The sequence below is a fragment of the Anabrus simplex genome, chromosome 12 (assembly GCF_040414725.1).
Source record: "Anabrus simplex isolate iqAnaSimp1 chromosome 12, ASM4041472v1, whole genome shotgun sequence".
Classification (NCBI taxonomy): Eukaryota; Metazoa; Arthropoda; class Insecta; order Orthoptera; family Tettigoniidae; genus Anabrus; species Anabrus simplex.
In genome coordinates this window covers 8,332,859-8,351,800 of record NC_090276.1, presented here as the reverse complement: position 1 = coordinate 8,351,800, position 18,942 = coordinate 8,332,859, and the positions used below count along the sequence as shown (strand labels likewise).

At 39.2% G+C, this 18,942-nt stretch overlaps 1 protein-coding gene across 1 annotated transcript in view; it reads left to right on the top strand.

The window, feature by feature from the left end:
- LOC136884250 (methionine adenosyltransferase 2 subunit beta) overlaps window positions 1-4,461 on the top strand; it is an 80,771-nt gene extending 76,310 nt beyond the window's left edge. Inside the window, exon 5 of the mRNA XM_067156313.2 lies at window positions 2,553-4,461. Within this exon, the coding sequence (XP_067012414.2) occupies window positions 2,553-2,810 (258 nt within the window). The 3' untranslated portion in view covers window positions 2,811-4,461. The remainder of the gene's footprint in view (window positions 1-2,552) is intronic.
- Window positions 4,462-18,942: the final 14,481 nt, after the last annotated feature.

The window sequence follows — 18,942 nt, the reverse complement described above, 5'->3', positions numbered from 1 at the left end:
TTTATGAATTTTTGGTAAGGCTTTGGCCGTTGGTAGCTTTGGATTCATTAAAATAAGCTTGTGGCATTCGTGTTCTTGTAAAAGAAAGGACGAATTTTTCAATAAATTCTTTAAACCTCGTTGGATTTTCGGGATTGGGTCTTTATTTATTATGGTATATGTATTAGCAGAAAAAAAGTCTTCAGTTTTCTTATGTAGTCATCTTTATTAAGCAACACGGTTGTGGAACCTTTATCTGCTTTCGTAACTGTTATATTATTATTCTTAATTTTACTCTTTATCTCGTGTATCTGTTTCTCAAAAATCGGATCGGACTTGGATCTTAGTTCATTTGCTAAAGAAGGGAGTTTCTTTTTAATTTCGTATTTGACATAATTTTGTTTGTGAACGGGAAGTTTTGAAAAATTGGACTCAATTTCGGCAATTGTGGTGATTAAATCGTCCGTATTATTAGGATTAGGCCAATTGAATTTCAACCCTTTATTTAGGAGAGCTATTTCACTGTCCGAAAAACTAGTATTGGATAAATTAACTGTCATGGGAATGTCGTTTAAATGAGGCGAATATGACTTGGTTGTTTTAGAGGAGTTAGCCAATTTTGTGTCCTTTAGAAGTTCCAATTTCTCAGCCAGGGTTTCTTGTTTTTTATTTATTATAACTGATACTTTATCATTAACAAATTTGGAAAAAGAGTCCCATTCTAAGGGGGGCTTACTCAAAGAAGTTCCAAATGTGTTCTGTAAAGTTGTAGATTCAGAAGTGATTTCTTTTTGTAATGTAATTTGACCTCATTTCTCAACCAAATGTCATTAACTCTTTTCTGGGTGTTTTGTAAATTATGGGAAGGAATGTTTTGTAAGCGTCTTAAAAACTTTGGAATTAATCCAAGCTTCAAACATTCTTTTTAAAAATAGATATCTCTAGAAATTTTGTGGACCTTGCTGCTGCATATCGTACGGGAGCGGAGACCAGTTGGAATTATAGATTGACTAGACCTAAACACATTGAATGAATATGGTGTAAAGTAAAATATATCAAACTGTTGAAGTCTTTTAAGTTAGAATGTCTAAACTTCAACTTCTTCTGAATTTTACAGTGCCTATCCCCGTTGTTTTATATTGCCTATTCAACTGTTTTTTATGCGGACTTGATCTTTAATTTCTTTCTTACCCATGCATTGTTTTTGCGTTTTATTTGGCTGATGACCTGGATTGGGGTCGAAACTGGTACCGCTTCCGCTTATAATTAAATAGGAATGTAACTCTGCATTTCGTATTTATTTGCATTGAATAGGTTGAACTACTTTATTTATTTTTTCAATTTAATTGTCACACAAGCACAGTCGAACAGATCACAACCCACGCTCCTGACAGCGGGTCAGCGCGAGCGGGTACAGAGCAAACACCTTCAATGCACGTTTTCATAAGCCAAGGCCATACCATCACCATTCTACATCAACAATAGTCGACGACGGTTACAACTGCAACAGCAAGTTCCAAGTTTCAAGTGCTGCTTACCATGTATATGTTGCATTTCAAAGTAATGTCTTGCAACCCATTGATGTTTTTCCAGGCTATCACCTTTAAATTTCTTATTATGATGATTATTATGGGATTCCCCTTGAATGAATTTTTAACAGGAACTGATGATGACTCCAAAGGTGTCGAAACCGGTCTTCTTATAATTTAATGTATTTTTACAATGTGTTGAATGGTGGAACATCCCTCAAACTCTATCTTATTAGGCTATTAGTACGATGGGGTCGCCACTCCCAAAGTGATTTAGTCAATGACTGACAGATGCTATGAAATGAGAATGGAGAGTGTTGCTGGAATGAAAGATGACAGGGAAAACCGGAGTACCTGGAGAAAAACCTGCCCCTCCTCCGCTTTGTCCAGCACAAATCTCACATGGAGAGACCGGGATTTGAACCACGGTATCCAGCGGTGAGAGGCCGATGAGCTGCCGGTGAGAGGCTGATGAGCTGCCATCTGAGCAATGGAGGCTCCCAATATTTACAATATTGGGGCTAAATAAACAAACGTATAAACAAGCGAGATAACAAGCGACACGAAGCGGCAGAGTGTAGGCTACCACGCACAAAACTTACAGTGCGTTGAAAGAAAGCTTTTATAGAACTTCACTGATGGTGATATAATATATTATCAGTATTATCCGAGAGTATAAACTTTGGTTTTTCCGGCGGTATTACTTGTGCTACCATAGTGAAGCAGAAATTGAGGATACAGGTGAAAGAAAAACGTAGCCGACAGAACAGCCCATGGAATTTTTAGCAGCAGCTCGCATGGCTGGTAAATCGGCCGCCTGGCACTGTAAGAGCTAAAATAATCTTCTGCATGGGCCCTAAATGCAGATCAGTGGTGATTGATCAATTGGTTGATTGATTGACCTGTTACAGGCTTGATGCTGTTGACTAAACTGTTCTGTGATCTGAAGACATTGTCTTACTGCTGGTGGGCTGTACAGAAGATGATGAGTGCATGCATACCTGTACAGTAAGTGTGTATTAATGTTATGTTCTTATGTTGCAGGGTGAGAACGTTGAAGGCGTGTACCATTGGTGCGGCAAGGAGATGTTCACCAAGTACACAATGATCCTGTACATGGCAGACGTGTTCAACCTGCCCCACAAGCACATCACTGCGGACCCAGAGCCTCCGGCCAAAGGAGGCACGCCGAGACCTTATGACACGCGGCTGGATACATCGCGACTGCAGAAGCTGGGCGTCGTGGCGCACACTCCCTTCAAGGACGGCATCCACTCCGCTCTTCAGCCTTGGATCGGATAGCACTACTGCCTGGCATTGCTTTGTCCCTTTATTTTTTTCTTTTGTTTTGTTAGCATGCATTTCATTTTGAAACCAAATATTTCCTGGGGAAGTTGTCAAGGTGTGGAGATGAATAACAACCACTTGTGCAATATGGAGGTTATCAGGGGGATTGTAGGTAGCAGTTTACAGAGCTGAACATATGTGTCGAGGCCCCTGTCAATGCTTCTGTTTGTGACGTCATGGTCACCAGACCTGTGTACTTCTTCTTCTTCTAGACTGAGTAGCTTAGACAATAGAGCACTAGCTTTCTTGAGTTCAGGTTGTTCAAAATAAATTATTCAATCCCTACTCAGTCTGGCGATATTTGAAGGTGCTCAAATACAAGTTCTAATAAAGGAAAAAGAGCCTTGAAAATTTCCCTTTATCTGGAGTTCTGTTTGTGAGGTACTCCTCTCCTCTGTTAATACATTGCTCCCAACGCTGTTTCCACTTACAGAAGCAGTTGTGTTAGGCAGTTTCAGAGATTGTGCTCAGTTCATCTGCAGTTTCAGTTTGATCTCTTCAGTTGACTGAAATCGTCATCCTTTCAGGGTGCATTTTAGTTTGAGGCATAGGAAATAGTCTGCTGGGGCGAGGTCAGGTGAGTAGGGGGACGATTGAGGTCGGTTGTTTTCGTGATCATAAAAGTTGACGAATCAACAGCGATGTGTGATCTGGCATGTTGTCACGCCGGAGATTCCAGAAGTCATTTCTCCTTGAATCTGGTCCTTTCTTCCTGATATTTTCTATCAAATGTCTCAAGACTTCAAAATAAAACCAGTGGTTCATGGTTTGACTCTCAGGTAGGAATTCATGGTGACACAACTCTTAATGTCAAAAACAGAACAAAGAAGACCATCAACATCACCTTGACATTCGCTCTGACCTGCTGAGCTTTCTTTGAACTGGGCCATTTTAATTCCCCACCATTGTGCCTGTAAAACTTTTTTCCCCAGTTTGAAGCAGAAGCAAATGTTGATTCGCTGCTCGTATTATTCAGAGATTTTGACTGTTGCAACAGATACTCACAAACTGAGCGATGATCAGTTCTTTTCAGGAATGCATGGCTAATGATTGGTTACTTAGGAAGGATTCCACTATGCACCGCCACTTACTGGAAACCGCTAAGACTTTCCTCGTATGCCAGCCTCATGTTGGTAGCTTTACCGGCATGTATAAGAACTCCTGTGGGTCAAATTTCCAGTACTTAAGTGTCTTATAAAACCATAATAGTATTTAGTGGGAATTTCAATCAATAACATTATTATTTATGTTCCGGGGTTTCCGTGACTCGCACAGGGATAAGAAGCATGTGGGTTGAATGGCTGGAACTTTCCTTTTCTTTTTTCTAGTTAAAATTTGAGAAATAGAAAATCTGAATGAATAACAACTATATTAATGAACTCGTCAGCTCCAACAATGTAGGGGACTTAGAAGTCCAAACATCAGGTACAAAAACTTGAGAGAATTACAGATTGTTAATGTACATAGAAAAGAGCTAAATTAGCTCTTGCCAGGTACAATAGTTTATAAGAGAAAGAAATGCTCCAGGAAGGTACACTTCATAGGAGTCTGCGCTCCAACTATATCATAGTCTAGTCTCCCAGAGGCAATCATTTTCTTTTGCTATACACAAGAAACCCATCGGGTGACCTCACTTCAGAGTGTTAAGCAATTACAATGACACGTGCACTGTTCCTAACTGGAACCAAGACGCAGAAACAGTTACCGAATAAACGGGCGTAAGTGCCCGTACTACATGGCCTTATGAAAAAAGAAAATGGTTGCACATAACCGGCAAAATGCAAGGATGTGAAACACTTGGACTCCTTCTAGAAATTGTTAAAACCCTAAGCGAGCTTGTGGCCCTGGGGGTGACTAAATGAGAAACACTAATGAAAAACTAGATTTACAAAATTCAGAGCTTTTGAAAACTTAAGTCACCCCCTGCAAGGTTGAATAGGAAACGGCAGAGGGTCATCACTGTTTTTTTTCCTTTACGTGACTTATCTCCCAGCAGGGAATAGAACGAGTGTCCTCAAACTTGCCAAAAATTCTACATTGAAACCAGCAGTTTTACAAAAATACATTACAAGAAAAGAGGTTGAAACATTCCCTTCAAACTACTCGCAGGAGTAGTCTAGGTAAAATCTGTCAATACCTTGAGCTGCTGCCTCCCCAGATCACGTCGCACTCCCCAAACAATGGAGCAATTCAGATAAGACGGCCCTAAAGTGCCCTCCTTTCATAGTACCACTAGGGGAAGATTCGGGAACTTTTTACTGATAGGCTGGATTCGTATACACACCCCAGATTTTAATTTGCTAGAGATAGATTGATAGATTCATTACAATCGAGGGGGAACCAGTTGAAGTGTTGACAAGTTCAGTGCATAAACAAAACAGTCCTCAGAAACAAAGGTTTGCCAACTGCAAAGATAAATATTACTCTATCCAGTAGCTAATCTTCAGTCCAGAAGAGGAAGCGACTAAATCAATGGTAGAGACATCTAACGGTAAAAACCAAGATGGCCTTAGAGAAGGCGCACAGTTTAAATAGCTGGGGAAGGTGTAACCCCGGTACTTCAGGCTCAGGACGTGCTCTTTGAAACAGCAAGCACAATTTAGCATGTCCTACATTTCCCTCACAAACTAACTGAACAAGTCCTCGGTGTCTTAACATATATCCTATCAATCTATCACTTCTTCTGGTCAAATGTCGCAAACTCATTGAATCATTATCTCATCATTCGTGATTTGATGTATCCATGTTTGACTTCCACACAATACCATGCTCCAGAAGAAAGTCTTCAAAAACAATTTTCTAATTCCTATATCAATATTCGAAGTGAGGAAATTTCCTTGCTTGTGCTGGTCTGCATTTTATATCCTCCGTCCTTCTGTCGTCATTAGTTGTTCTGCTACCCAAATCACAATATTCATCTACTTTAAGACTTCAATTCCTAACCTATTATTTTCTGCGTCACCTGACTTTGGTTGACTGCACTCCATTACTTTTGTTTTAAAGTAGATTTATTTATTTTCATCTTGTTCTCCTCCAAGACAGTGTTCTCCAGATCTGTTGCAGACTCCGATAAAATGACAATATCATTGGCAAATCTCAGAGTTTTAATTTATTATTCTTGGATCGTGATTCCCTTTCCAAATTCCTCTTTCATTTCCTACATGTTTTGAGAATCAGTCATTATCTTCTTCAAGAAAATCAAAGGATTGAGTAAGATGTTCAACTATTGTCAAAACATTACATAAAAACAAACATAGCTATTATACGACGCCTGTAAATAAAGTATTGGCAATATTGATAGAATATACGAAGGTCGATCAAATATAAACAGGATTTTGTTCCTGAATATCAACAGTTGGTAGGAATGGCGCCGCGCTTCTGCTATGCTTAGGCATTTCATGCCGTTTCGTCAGTAACGCTTACAGTGTCGGGGCAACAGGTGCACCCCTCCACTGCGCAAGGCATAATTATAAAATTCCTTGCTCGTGAAGGAGTTACAGTGGCGGAAATTTGCCAGAGATTGACTGCACAGTTTGGTGATCAAACATTGTCAAAAACGCGTATATGTAAGGAGTGGCGGAGGAGAGGGAGGCACCACCTATGAAAGCCAAGACTCGACTGTCAGCTGGCAAGGTTTTCTTTGATCTGCGAGGCATTTTGCTGATTGATTTTTTGCATGAGTGACGCACAATCAATGCTACTTACTGCTGCGAACTGTTGAACAAGGTGAGGGTTGCATATCGCCGCAAAAGACGAGACAAGCCGATTCGACAATGCGCGGCCTCATACTGCAGCTCTGTCTCCAAGCTATAGGAAATGCACTGGACTACACTTGGTCATCATCGTTACAGTCCAGACTTATCGCCCTGCGATTTCTGTTTGTTTGGACCACTTAAAAGAAGCTCTAGGTGGGCAACGATTTGAACACGATGAGAGTGTGGAAGACTTCATGCACATGCCCGATCTCCTGCGAGTGTCTCTAGTACGTTGCCATTTACAGCCCTCGTATGTAATGTCTATTTTTTTTAACCTCAAAGATTTTTTTATGCTAGTTGCTATACATTGCACCGACACGGATAGGTCTTATGGCGACGACGGGATAGTAAAGGCCTAGGAGTTGGAAGGAAGCGACCGTGGCCTTATAAAAGTTACAACCCCAGCATTTGCCTAGTGTGAAAATGGGAAACCACGGAAAACCGTCTTCAGGGCTGCCGACAGTGGGATTCGAACCCACTATCTCCCGGATGCAAGCTCACAGCTGCGTGCCCCTGACCGTACGGCCAACTCGCCCGGTCAAAGTTCTTAAATTTACCAAAAAGTCCACTCGTATAGTACTGTGTGACACTTGTAAATGCTATAATAATTAAAATTAACATTGTAGTATTAAAGGATTCAATTCTCGCAACGGATTTTTACTGATATAATTCATTATCTGTCTGTTTGAAATTCTAGAAGTTGTATTACAGAGCTTATCCATTGTATTTGTTCTTCAGTATGTCAGTTTAGCTTCTTAAAATAATGCTTGTTGTTGAACCATCTGTATCTATGGATTACTGAGGACTTGGACCTGGATTTACAGATCTGTATACGAACAGAAATGGCTCTTGCTAGCTTTCTGAAAGAAAAGGAAAAAGAAAAGAAAAAAAAGAGGTATCTACTGCATGATAGAAGCCTCACCTTTGAGACACATCACAAGTTTGTCAGATGCTATGTATATTCCGTGCTTCTGTATGGCGCTGAAACATGGACTCAGAAATGTATCTTCATTAGGAAAAAAATTGAAATGGCATATGGCTTTTAGTGCCGCGTGTGTCCAAGGACAAGTTCGGTTTGCCAGATTCAGGTCTTTGGATTTGACTTCTGTAGGCGACCCGCGCATCGTGATGAGGATGAAATGATGACGAAGACAACACAGCAAAATAACCACAGTTCCCTGCGAAACGTTAAGAATTTCACCTTATTTTCTTGACACGGCATAAGCCCAATAGCCTATACAGTATCATGTCTTTAAGTACGGGCTGTGAAAGCATTAATGACAACATGGTTAAAATTCCTGACTCTTCCCGAATCGAACCTGGGACCCGTGTGACCAGAGGCCAACACGCTAACCATTTAGGCATGGAGCCAGACAACCATTAGGAGAATAAATGCCTTTGAGATGTGTGTTTTCTGAAGGTTGTTACAGACCTCGACTGACTAGGTTATTAAGATAGTAGATTTTTCAAGACCATACCAAAATATTGCATAATGCGGGTTTATTGTTGAATAAACTGTATCCATGTTCGTGATAACTAATTTTCTAGTTATTGGATAGAAAGAACTGTTGTTTGGATGTTGAGTTTACTGTTGCACTTTGGAACGTAGTTGAAGCTGGTAAGGGCTCCTTGCCAAGAATTTTACGATGATCATTGTCCCTTGAGGCTGTCAGGTATTCCCTCACTGCATAGCCTTTACTCTCGCAACAGTGGGCAAACTTGCTGCAGCGGCTGAAGATTTATAGCTGCTTACAAGACTCGATCCAGTTTGTTTGTACAGAAGATCGTGGGTGAATTTGACCAGTTTTTTTTTCTTTTCTTAAGTGGGGACCTACACCTTTGAACATTAAAAAAATGAAGTGTATTAAGTATTTGTTTCCGCAGCAATGGAAGTGAATACTAACTTAGTATGATAAACACATTTTTGCTTAATAACATGCCTACATATTTAGAAATTATATAACATTAATTATTCAAAATGGCAATGTATCATGGTCACTATTTTGCCGTTTCCCTGATAATTTTCAAACTCATGAATATTTTTCTGTCATTCTTAAAAAAAAAAAAAAAAAAAAAAAAAAAAAAAAAAAAAAAAAAAGATTAGTAATGTTATAGCTACAATCTCTACATGAATCAGTGAAGTCCATCGAATATAACTACTTTTCATGAAGTTATGTTCAAGTAGTCAATTTTTTTCATTAATTTTCATATGAACATTTTTTGTTTAATCTTAACCTTTAAAGCTAACTCAATAATTATAGCATATCTTGTTCCTCTCTATAAAATATACATGCATGCGAAATTTCATTTTAATGTCTTAAAAACTTTCAGAGTTATCAGGGAAACAGTTCTGAAAAACAAAAATTACGAGAAAAGAGCAACAAAAATACTGACAGGGCTTCACGTTTTTGGTCATAACTCCGAAAATATTGGAGATATTAAAAAAAAGTTGCACTGTTATAAAGAGGAAATAAGTTTTAAATGAAAGAAATAAATTGGAAAATCACCTTTTTTGTCGGTGAAAGGTGCTGGTCCCCTCTTGAACTAAATAAGTTTGAACAAAGTTTTATCCTGCTGAAATCGTGCTGTAAGCCATTTGCTATGGATTTCTCTGTTAGATACTTTGGCCGCAAAGAATGTAATGATGTTTATAAGCATTGCCTGGTATCATTGAAGAGAAGGTTCCTTATATGCACGAAACAGAAGATGGTCATTGTTGAGATATTAAACAGAGTCATAACAGGGGACGGATGCTTGTTCAGCCTGGAAACTGAGCCACTGTGAGGTTAAATTGGGTGCAAATCAGAATCCACCATCACATCCAACTTATTAAAGAGCTTCAGAACAACGTTTTGAAACATTTGTTTGAGCCTTTACACTATTGTTGGCTACGTCATCTGCTGTGTTCCCTGAACAGGCAAGACAGTTGGGCTGTTTGCATCAGTGTCTTAACTACTGTAAGTGGAAGGAAAAAAAAAAAAAAGAGAGGAGATGAGCTTCCCATTATTTAGGATTGACTATGCTGCACTGAAAAATATGGCTGTAAAAACATTCCATCTGTTATGTTCTTCAATTTTTCAGTGACAATAAATTGTGATTAAGTTTCTTCAGTGTATAATTTACATCTGCCTTGGTGTATATCTTAATTTGTGTTCATAGCTCTGTGTAAGTTGCTTTCACTGTTCTGTTGGACTGCAAACAGATGTACTACGCTCTGAAGATTACCTCAGGACATCATCAGCTGCTTGCACCGTTGTGTGGTCTGCTTCTTTGCACACAGCACCAGCCTGTACCTTTGTTTTTAAATGGAAGCCATTTTTCCTTCAGTTTCTTCTGAGTTAATTTATAATTCTAAGATTTTTCAGTCCGTCAAAACTAATTCGGTATAACTTAAATTTATAAAGCACCTGACAAAAAGAAAAACTTTATTAATAGTTTTATACTTGAAAAATTATCCAGCACAGACATCTTCAAGGAATTGGAGAACATCATTTCCAATTCAGGTAGCTGTGCTCCTGAGAATAACAGAATGACAAATTTGTGGCATTTGTGTAAGGTTTGTTCTATCTCGTTACCACTATTTGTTGGTAGAGGATGCAGACAAAGAAGACACCCACGGTATCCCCTGCCTGTCGTAAAAGAGGCGACCAAGGGATGATGATTTTAGAACCATGAAACTACTTGTGAGGAACACCATGGATCTACGTCACCTAGGAGTAGTACTATTATGTGTGGTGCTGGTGGTGATTATTGTTCTAAGAGGAAGTACAATTAGGCAGCCGTCCTCTATATAACACTAATCAGAGGGAAAAAATGGAAGGGTTCCGACACTTTGAAAAATGAATATGTTGGCCAGAGAAATACAAGGGCCATGGAGAGCATAATAATAATAATAATAATAATAATAATAATAATAATAATAATAATAATAATAATAATAATAATAATAATAATAATAATTTATATTATAATAATAATTTATAATAATTTATATTATTATTATTATTATTATTATTATTATTATTATTATTATTATTATTATGGCCGCCAAGCTGGAGTCATGAAGTGGAGCTCCGCAATCTTGACATCTTTTCTCGCGTTCTGTGTCGTGTCGGTGGGTATCAGGGAGTATTTGAGCATTTGATTGGTGTGGTGGTTGTGTGAACGTGTTATCTTGGGAATCTAGAGCTTGTTTTAATTGATTTGAGGACATAATTTTATTTCATTTTTTTGCCATAAATGCCTCCATGTTGGATTTAACTACAATTGCTCCACAGATAACTTACCAAGAGTGTATATTGGCTGCTAACCTTGCCCTAACAACCACCCACTCGCTAAATTTTCTTGGTCTCCATAGATACTACCAACTAGATATATCATTCCACTCTTCCATTGAGGCGTCTCTAAGGCAACAGATCTTAGCCTACTGCTGGGAGCCATCTTGGTGGTCTGTGATAATATAATAATAAACATCATAGCAGAACATCAGCTACCCGTTTGGACTAACAACCCTTACGGTGAGGGTGAATCAAAATGAATGATTCAACCGTCCTGGGCTCACGCCCACCAGCTAACATCAACAAGGTGGCGGATAAGGGGCTCACAGAAATGTGGGCTGGTTCTAAAACCACGGAAAGGAACCCTCGGACCAATAGGCAGCCCAGTTCCTGGGGGCTTTATAATACTGGGACACCCTCTCTCCAGGGGAATAAGTATGGAGGGCCCTTGCCGGGGTTATGGTGAAGACCTCAACGGTTGACTTGGCAGAGAAGAAGTTCTTCGGTATGGCAAGTGAGGCGGAAGGGGCAATGAACCACAAATCCAGCTATGGTGTCTGTTCCCGCATCGGGCGGCTTGCTGGTCAGCGTCTGTTATCCCATGTTAGGGGCGGCTGTTAATGGAAGCTCTGGGACTTACAATCTCAGTTCTATATCTGCGAAGCAATTCTTGCTTCGCCACGTCTAATGATTAGACAGTTAACGCGTTATGGACTACCAGTGCATTGATGAAACTACTCCAGGTGGCAGCCCAAAAGGGAAATAAAATACAAAATATGGAATGTATATATGGAAAACCTTCATTACGGGGGCGTGATTAGCTCAGTGGCTTCCTACCCAGACGGCTGAGGTTCGAATCCCGGTCAATCCTGGGTCGAGATTTTCATCTCAAGAATCACGTGGCGTCGAGAAGGGCATCTTGTGTCAAACCGCCGGCCAAAACCAAAATGTGCCTGGGTGGCTCCAGCAACCCCAGAAATACCTGGGATAAGTTGAGGAACGTTTAACTATGGCAATCCTTCATTAAATATTTACGCTTAAAGATGGTCGACAAATCACAGCCTGTTACTTTGTCACCGATATATCAGATACGCTGTGACGGAAGTATCTGTGACAAAATATCGTTTACGTCATGTACTTGCGACTTGAATCCCGTTCACAGGTCTACCAGCGCTACCTAGGTTATAACCACTAACTACTTGAGTAAAGTGAACTTCTGTTTCAGAGGTTTACCTGAGAGAGAGTGTGATTGTACTTTTTAAACACAGAAAACAAGGCGGCGTTTTTAAATGAGAATAGGGTATGTACATTCGATTGCTTTTACGTAAGTACTGAAACCTATGGTTTATAAATATATTTATAGAATAGAAACTCTATTTAATAACTTTTCATTAATGTTAAATTTATTTTACATTGAGTAAAAAAAAAAAAAAATTGTAACAGCAGGGAAAATTCGGCAGTTGCCTCACAGATCAAGGGAATCACCATTTCCATTCCTGTTTTATGCCGTTGGTCTCTCAGTAAATAAGTGCTATTTTACTCACAAGTGCGCCGTGTAGTAAATACTTTAATTAATTCTTTATAATAGATAAATATTATAATAACACATAGATAGATAGGTAGATTAATAGTAATAAATAGATTAATACATAAATGTTTTTGGTAAGAGACAACGTGATAGTCATGTGTGGAGTTTTTTCTTGGCTATTGACAGTGAATGTGCCAACTGTGATATCTGCAGCCAGAAACTGTCTTACCAAACATCTGTTTCTAATTTAACAAAAAGAAAACATCCAGGTATATTTTATTTGTACAGAACAACAGAAGCCAATTAAATGAGGCTAATTACATACCAATAATGCCATGGTATGGGTAATTCAGCCACTGTCATTGAGCCTAGCAGTCGCTACTCACACTCCATCAACCAGCACAGCTTCAACACTACCTACTCGATCAGACTTCGACAGAAGTGTGTCAGTTTCAGCCACGGTTTAAGTCAAAGTTCAATTGCAATACACATACCAAGAAAAGTGACCTTCTCTAAAAAAAAAAAAGAAAAAAAAAAAGGGGGGAACTGGATGAACTACTTGCTCAAATAGTAATATACAGCATGACCTTCAGCCTTTTCAAATAGTTGAAAACAAGGGTTTTTTTTTTTACAATCAATACTGATCTGCATTTAGGGCAGTCGCCCAGGTGGCAGATTCCCTATCTGTTGCTTTCCTAGCCTTTTCCTAAATGATTTCAAAGAAATTGGAAATTTATTAAACATCTCCCTTGGTAAGTTATTCCAATCCCTAACTCCCCTTCCTATAAATGAATATTTGCCCCAGTTTGTCCTCTTGAATTCCAACTTTATCTTCATATTGTGATCTTTCCTACTTTTATAAACGCCACTCAAACGTATTCCTCTACTAATATCATTCCACGCCATCTCTCCGCTGACAGCTCGGAACATACCACTTAGTCGAGCAGCTCTTCTTCTTTCTCTCAATTCTTCCCAACCCAAACATTGCAACATTTTTGTAACGCTACTCTTTTGTCGGAAATCACTCAGAACAAATCGAGCTGCTTTTCTTTGGATTTTTTCCAGTTCTTGAATCAAGTAATCCTGGTGAGGGTCCCATACACTGGAACCATACTCTAGTTGGGGTCTTACCAGAGACTTATATGAACTCTCCTTTACATCCTTACTACAACCCCTAAACACCCTCATAACCATGTGCAGAGATCTGTAACCTTTATTAACAATCGTATTTATGTAATTACCCCAATGAAGATCTTTCCTTATATTAACACCTAGATTCTTACAATGATCCCCAAAAGGAACTTTCACCCCACCAACGCAGTAATTAAAACTGAGAGGGCTTTTCCTATTTGTGAAACTCACAACCTGACTTTTAACCCCGTTTATCAACATACCATTGCCTGCTGTCCATCTCACAACATTTTCGAGGTCACGTTGCAGTTGCTCACAATCTTGTAACTTATTTATCACTCTATAGAGAATAACATCATCCGCAAAAAGCCTTACCTCCGATTCCACTCCTTTACTCATATCGTTTATATATATAAGAAAACATAAAGGTCCGATAACACTGCCCTGAGGAACTCCCCTCTCAACTATTACAGGGTCAGACAAAGCTTCACCTACTCTAACTCTCTGAGATCTATTTTCTAGAAATATAGCAACCCATTCAGTCACTCTTTTGTCTAGTCCAATTGCACTCATTTTTGCCAGTAGTCTCCCATGATCCATCCTATCAAATGCTTTAGACAGGTCAATCGCGATACAGTCCATTTGACCTCCAGAATCCAAGATATCTGCTATATCTTGCTGGAATCCTACAAGTTGAGCTTCAGTGGAATAACCTTTCCTAAAACCGAATTGCCTTCTATCGAACCAGTTATTAATTTCACAAACATGTCTAATATAATCAGAAAGAATGCCTTCCCAAAGCTTACATACAATGCATGTCAAACTTACTGGCCTGTAATTTTCAGCTTTATGTCTATCACCCTTGCCTTTATACGCAGGGGCTACTATAGCAACTCTCCAGTCATCTGGTATAACTCCTCCGACCAAACAATAATCAAATAAGTACTTCAGATATGGTACTATATCCCAACCCATTGTCTTTAGTTTAATATGTACCCAACCCGTGGACCCAACACCCTGGACTTCATACTCTCCTCATTAGAACTTAAAACAATAACCCCAGGCAGAAACCTTTTCCTGTGCGACCACCAGTCTCTCGATGCTACATTCCTTCTTCCCCACCCCTCCTCAAAGCCTCACAGCAGGACATCCTACCGCCCTACCTACATCTGGCGACGTGCCGACTGGCCTGCAATGTGTCGTGCCCTGGAATGCCTTCCCTGGAGTCTGCTCGAAATAGCTGACATCGAATCGGCTCTTGACCTGCTGTACGACTGGCTGCAAGCTGTAATTAAAGACTTCGTACCTGCACAACGGGCTACTACCAGCAAACATCAACACTGGATATCACATGAGACCAGACTGATACTGTTTAATAAAAAGAGAGCTTGGCGCCTGTGGAAAGACTTCCCTAACCCACACACTCACAATACTTTCGTTAAAATCCGCCGCCACGCGAGGTTTATGGTCAGAAGAGACTACAAAACACACGTAGACACTGTCACTGAAAACGTCCGCAGCAATCCCAAGCGCTACTGGAGTCTCATCAACACACGAAGAAGGACGGAGCGGATTCCTGTCAGCGTGAACCACAACGATGCAACAGCAGACGGCGCCGATCGCAATGAACTGTTCAACAGGTATTTCTTCTCCAACTTCTCCCCTCCCTTACAAAACCAACCGCTCCCACCCATTGGTACAGCCTCAAACAGAACCCTATCAAGCATAACTACCACACCAAGTGAAGTTCATGACCTTCTTCAAACTCTTCGTATCAACAAAGCTACCGGTGCCGACACTATAGGTCCTCTTTTCCTAAAAAATACTGCCAGTACTCTTTGCGTCCCTCTATCTAAATTATTTAACAGATGTTTTGCCGCGGGCTATTTTCCTAATACCTGGAAACGGGCAAATATTGTTCCACTTCTCAAATCAGGCAACAAATTTAATGTTTCATCTTACCGACCAATTTCTATTCTCCCCACACTATCCTTTATCTTTGAAAAAATTATACACCAGCGTCTCCTCGCATTCACGTTGCCGTATATCTCAACCAAGCAGCATGGTTTTCTACCAGGTGGCTCTTGTCTAACAAACCTAGCCACTCTGCATAGCTTTGCATCACACGCCATTGCAGCTAAATCGCAGCTGGATATCTGCTACGTAGACATTTCGAAAGCTTTCGATTCTGTAGACCATACTCTGTTGCTCCATAAACTCTCCGAACGATTTAATATACATGGCAGTCTTCTGACCCTTCTTTCTGGCTTCCTACATAACCGTTGGCAGAGAGTGGTAATATCAGGCACTTCATCCTCATGGTTACCAGTCACGTCCGGTGTCCCACAAGGCAGTACTCTTGGCCCCTTGCTGTTTTCTTTGTTTATGGACGATCTGCCGTCCGAACTCAACGAAACAGCCAATACCCTACTCTTTGCTGACGACTGCAAGATATTTAGGGAGATCAGGAATCCAGGAGATGCAGCTCTGCTACAGTCCTCACTTAATGCCGTCTCGAACTGGTGCCGTACTTGGAAACTTATCCCCAATCCACAAAAATGCAGCCACATGACCATAACACTACGTAAATCTCCTCTACCGACATCATATTACCTACTCGACAAGCCCATCACCGTAGTTACGCAACAGCGTGACCTAGGTGTAATATTTGATACAAAATTACAATTTAAGACCCACATAGAAACATATACAACCAAGGCCATGAAATTACTAGGCATTCTCTATCGCTTCACAGAAATTTCTGACCCCATTGCTCTTCGTCACTTCTTCCTCACGATCATTCAACCTCTCTTAAACTACTGCTCTCCTATTTGGACAACAGCCTCCCCCTCCAATACTAAGCAGTTAGACAGAGCAGTGTCCTTCTTTGCTGCAATTGTAAGGAACAGAAACCCCAAGCTCAGAAATCTGTCTACGCAGCAGGTATTAATGGCAATTAATATGTCACCGCTGCACATCAGGCGACAGGTAGCTGACCTGAGTTTCCTCCACGGGATCTTAAATGGGCATTACCGCTCAGAACATCTTGTCTCACTCTTCTCTCTCCGCGTTCCTTCCCGCTCCACCTGAACCAAAGACCTTCTCCACATTCCCCACACTCAGCACTCAATACTTCAACGATCTTTCCTAATCCGCCTCCCGACACTCTTTAACAATATTAACAGGAGACAAGAACTCGATATAGCATCGAATAAAAGTGTATTCGAGAGGTGTGTAAATAGCCTCTTAAAGATAAGTTGATGTGAAGGGATTATACCGCCATCTTGACCCACGACGACTTGGCTATGAATATGGACATTCTTATGGTTTTCGATTTGGACAGTTGTTATTAGTAGGCTGTGTACCTGATCTTGTTATATTTTGCTATGTTTGTTATATTTTATTATGAAAGTTTACGTTGGTTAAATAGTCTGTTGGCAGTGCAAGTGAAATTTGCTCAGTGTAGCTGTATCTTGTGCTTTGTGAATAAATAAATAAATAAATCCCCAGAAATCTGATCAATTCCAGCTGCTTTTCTAGTTTTCAACTTTTATATCTTATTAAGGCATTTGTCAGAGCACCTAATCCAGGACATGGACATATACTATACTACCAAATCGACGGACGATTTCAAAAACTTTGACACCTGCGTTATCAATCAATCAATCAATCAATCAATCAATCAATCAATCAATCCTGATCTGCATTAGGGCAGTCGCCCAGGTGGCAGTTTTCCTATCTGTTGTTTTCCTAGCCTTTTCCTAAATGATTTCAAAGATATTGGAAATTTATTGAACATCTCCCTTGGTAAGTTATTCCAATCCCTAACTCCCCTTCCTATAAATGAATATTTGCCCCAGTTTGTCCTCTTGAATTCCAATTTTATCTTCATATTGTGATCATTCCTACTTTTATAAACGCCACTCAAACTTATTTGTCTACTAATGTCATTCCACGCCATCTCTCCGCTGACAGCTCGGAACATACCACTTATATCTCAAATATTATTACAATATTTTTGTGTATCCATCTGTTCAATACAATACAATATAATCCACTATTTCATGTGATTAAATTTTATACATAATACATGAAAGTCAATGGTACATGTTTCACCCTTTTTTACGGGCATCATCAGCCATATATCAATCTTAAAAATTAATGGACATTAAATCTTTCTAATCTTATAAACTATAGAGTTAAATGTTGGACAATGATTTCATAAAATATTATACTATAATTTTTAAAATAACAATATTGTACAGAAAGAATGTTAAAAATACTGTGAAGTAACTTAGTAGACAACTAGGCAAAATTCAAATTAAATAGGTTTATCAATCTTAAAATTAAAATATGCAAGTTGTCTAAAGACATAACATTTTTAAAGCAATGTTTAAAACTGAAATTGATCCCAAAATTTTTGAAACCTACACAAAGAAAAAACTTAACCATTCCAAGTATGAACAAAGTCCAAGACAAAGTAAACGAAATTAGGTCACTATACAAGAAGAAATCCCAATTGAACTTACAACTATATAAAATACATTTAACGGTAGCTCAGGCATTACCCCGTTAGAATGGAATTCTTTCCAACTTCACGTAGAATACAAAATGATGCTTTTACTGGACAAGAAGTAGACTGCATTAGATAAGAAATTATTACATTTAAAAGAATCTCAAACGCAGTCCTTTGTACAGAATGCAGATAAACAAAGAACAAATCCTTCAAATGTCAACACACCTACAATTGTTAATTTAACCAACGTGCAGTTTTCTAGAATAGAAATGGAACTCCTAAATAAGGGTCCAAAGTATAACTGGCCTAGTGAAAAAAGGACTTGGATATTATTACCACAGTGGCTGAGATAGAGGCTAATGTTTCTAAACTCCCCTTTGAAGTTCAAAATGACATTAGATTTGATATAAAGAAGAAATTACCTACACTAGCTAAAAAACTTGATGCTAAATCTGACTCTAATCAAAAAACATTAATACGTAATTTGAGAACTAAAATAGAAGATAATGATATCATAGTCACAAAAGCTGATAAGGGAGGGTCTATAGTATTAATGGATAAGGACAGTTACATGAATAAAACAGAAGAATTTTTTAAGTATAAGATTTATACAATAGTTAGCAAAGATCCTATCGTAAGAATACAATGCAATTTAAAATCTATAATTAAGAACTCCACATTCCTTCTCAATGAACAGGAACAACAGAGACTTATCTAAAAATAAAAATAAAAATAAAATAAATAAGACACCGTTATAATACTAGAAGTAGAAAGCTCAGTCAAGCTAGCGTTGCTGGAACAGCCCGACGTACTTAACACACACCGTACAAGAGAAAAACTCGATCATTTCTTCCAACAAATGTTTCTACGGGATTAATAA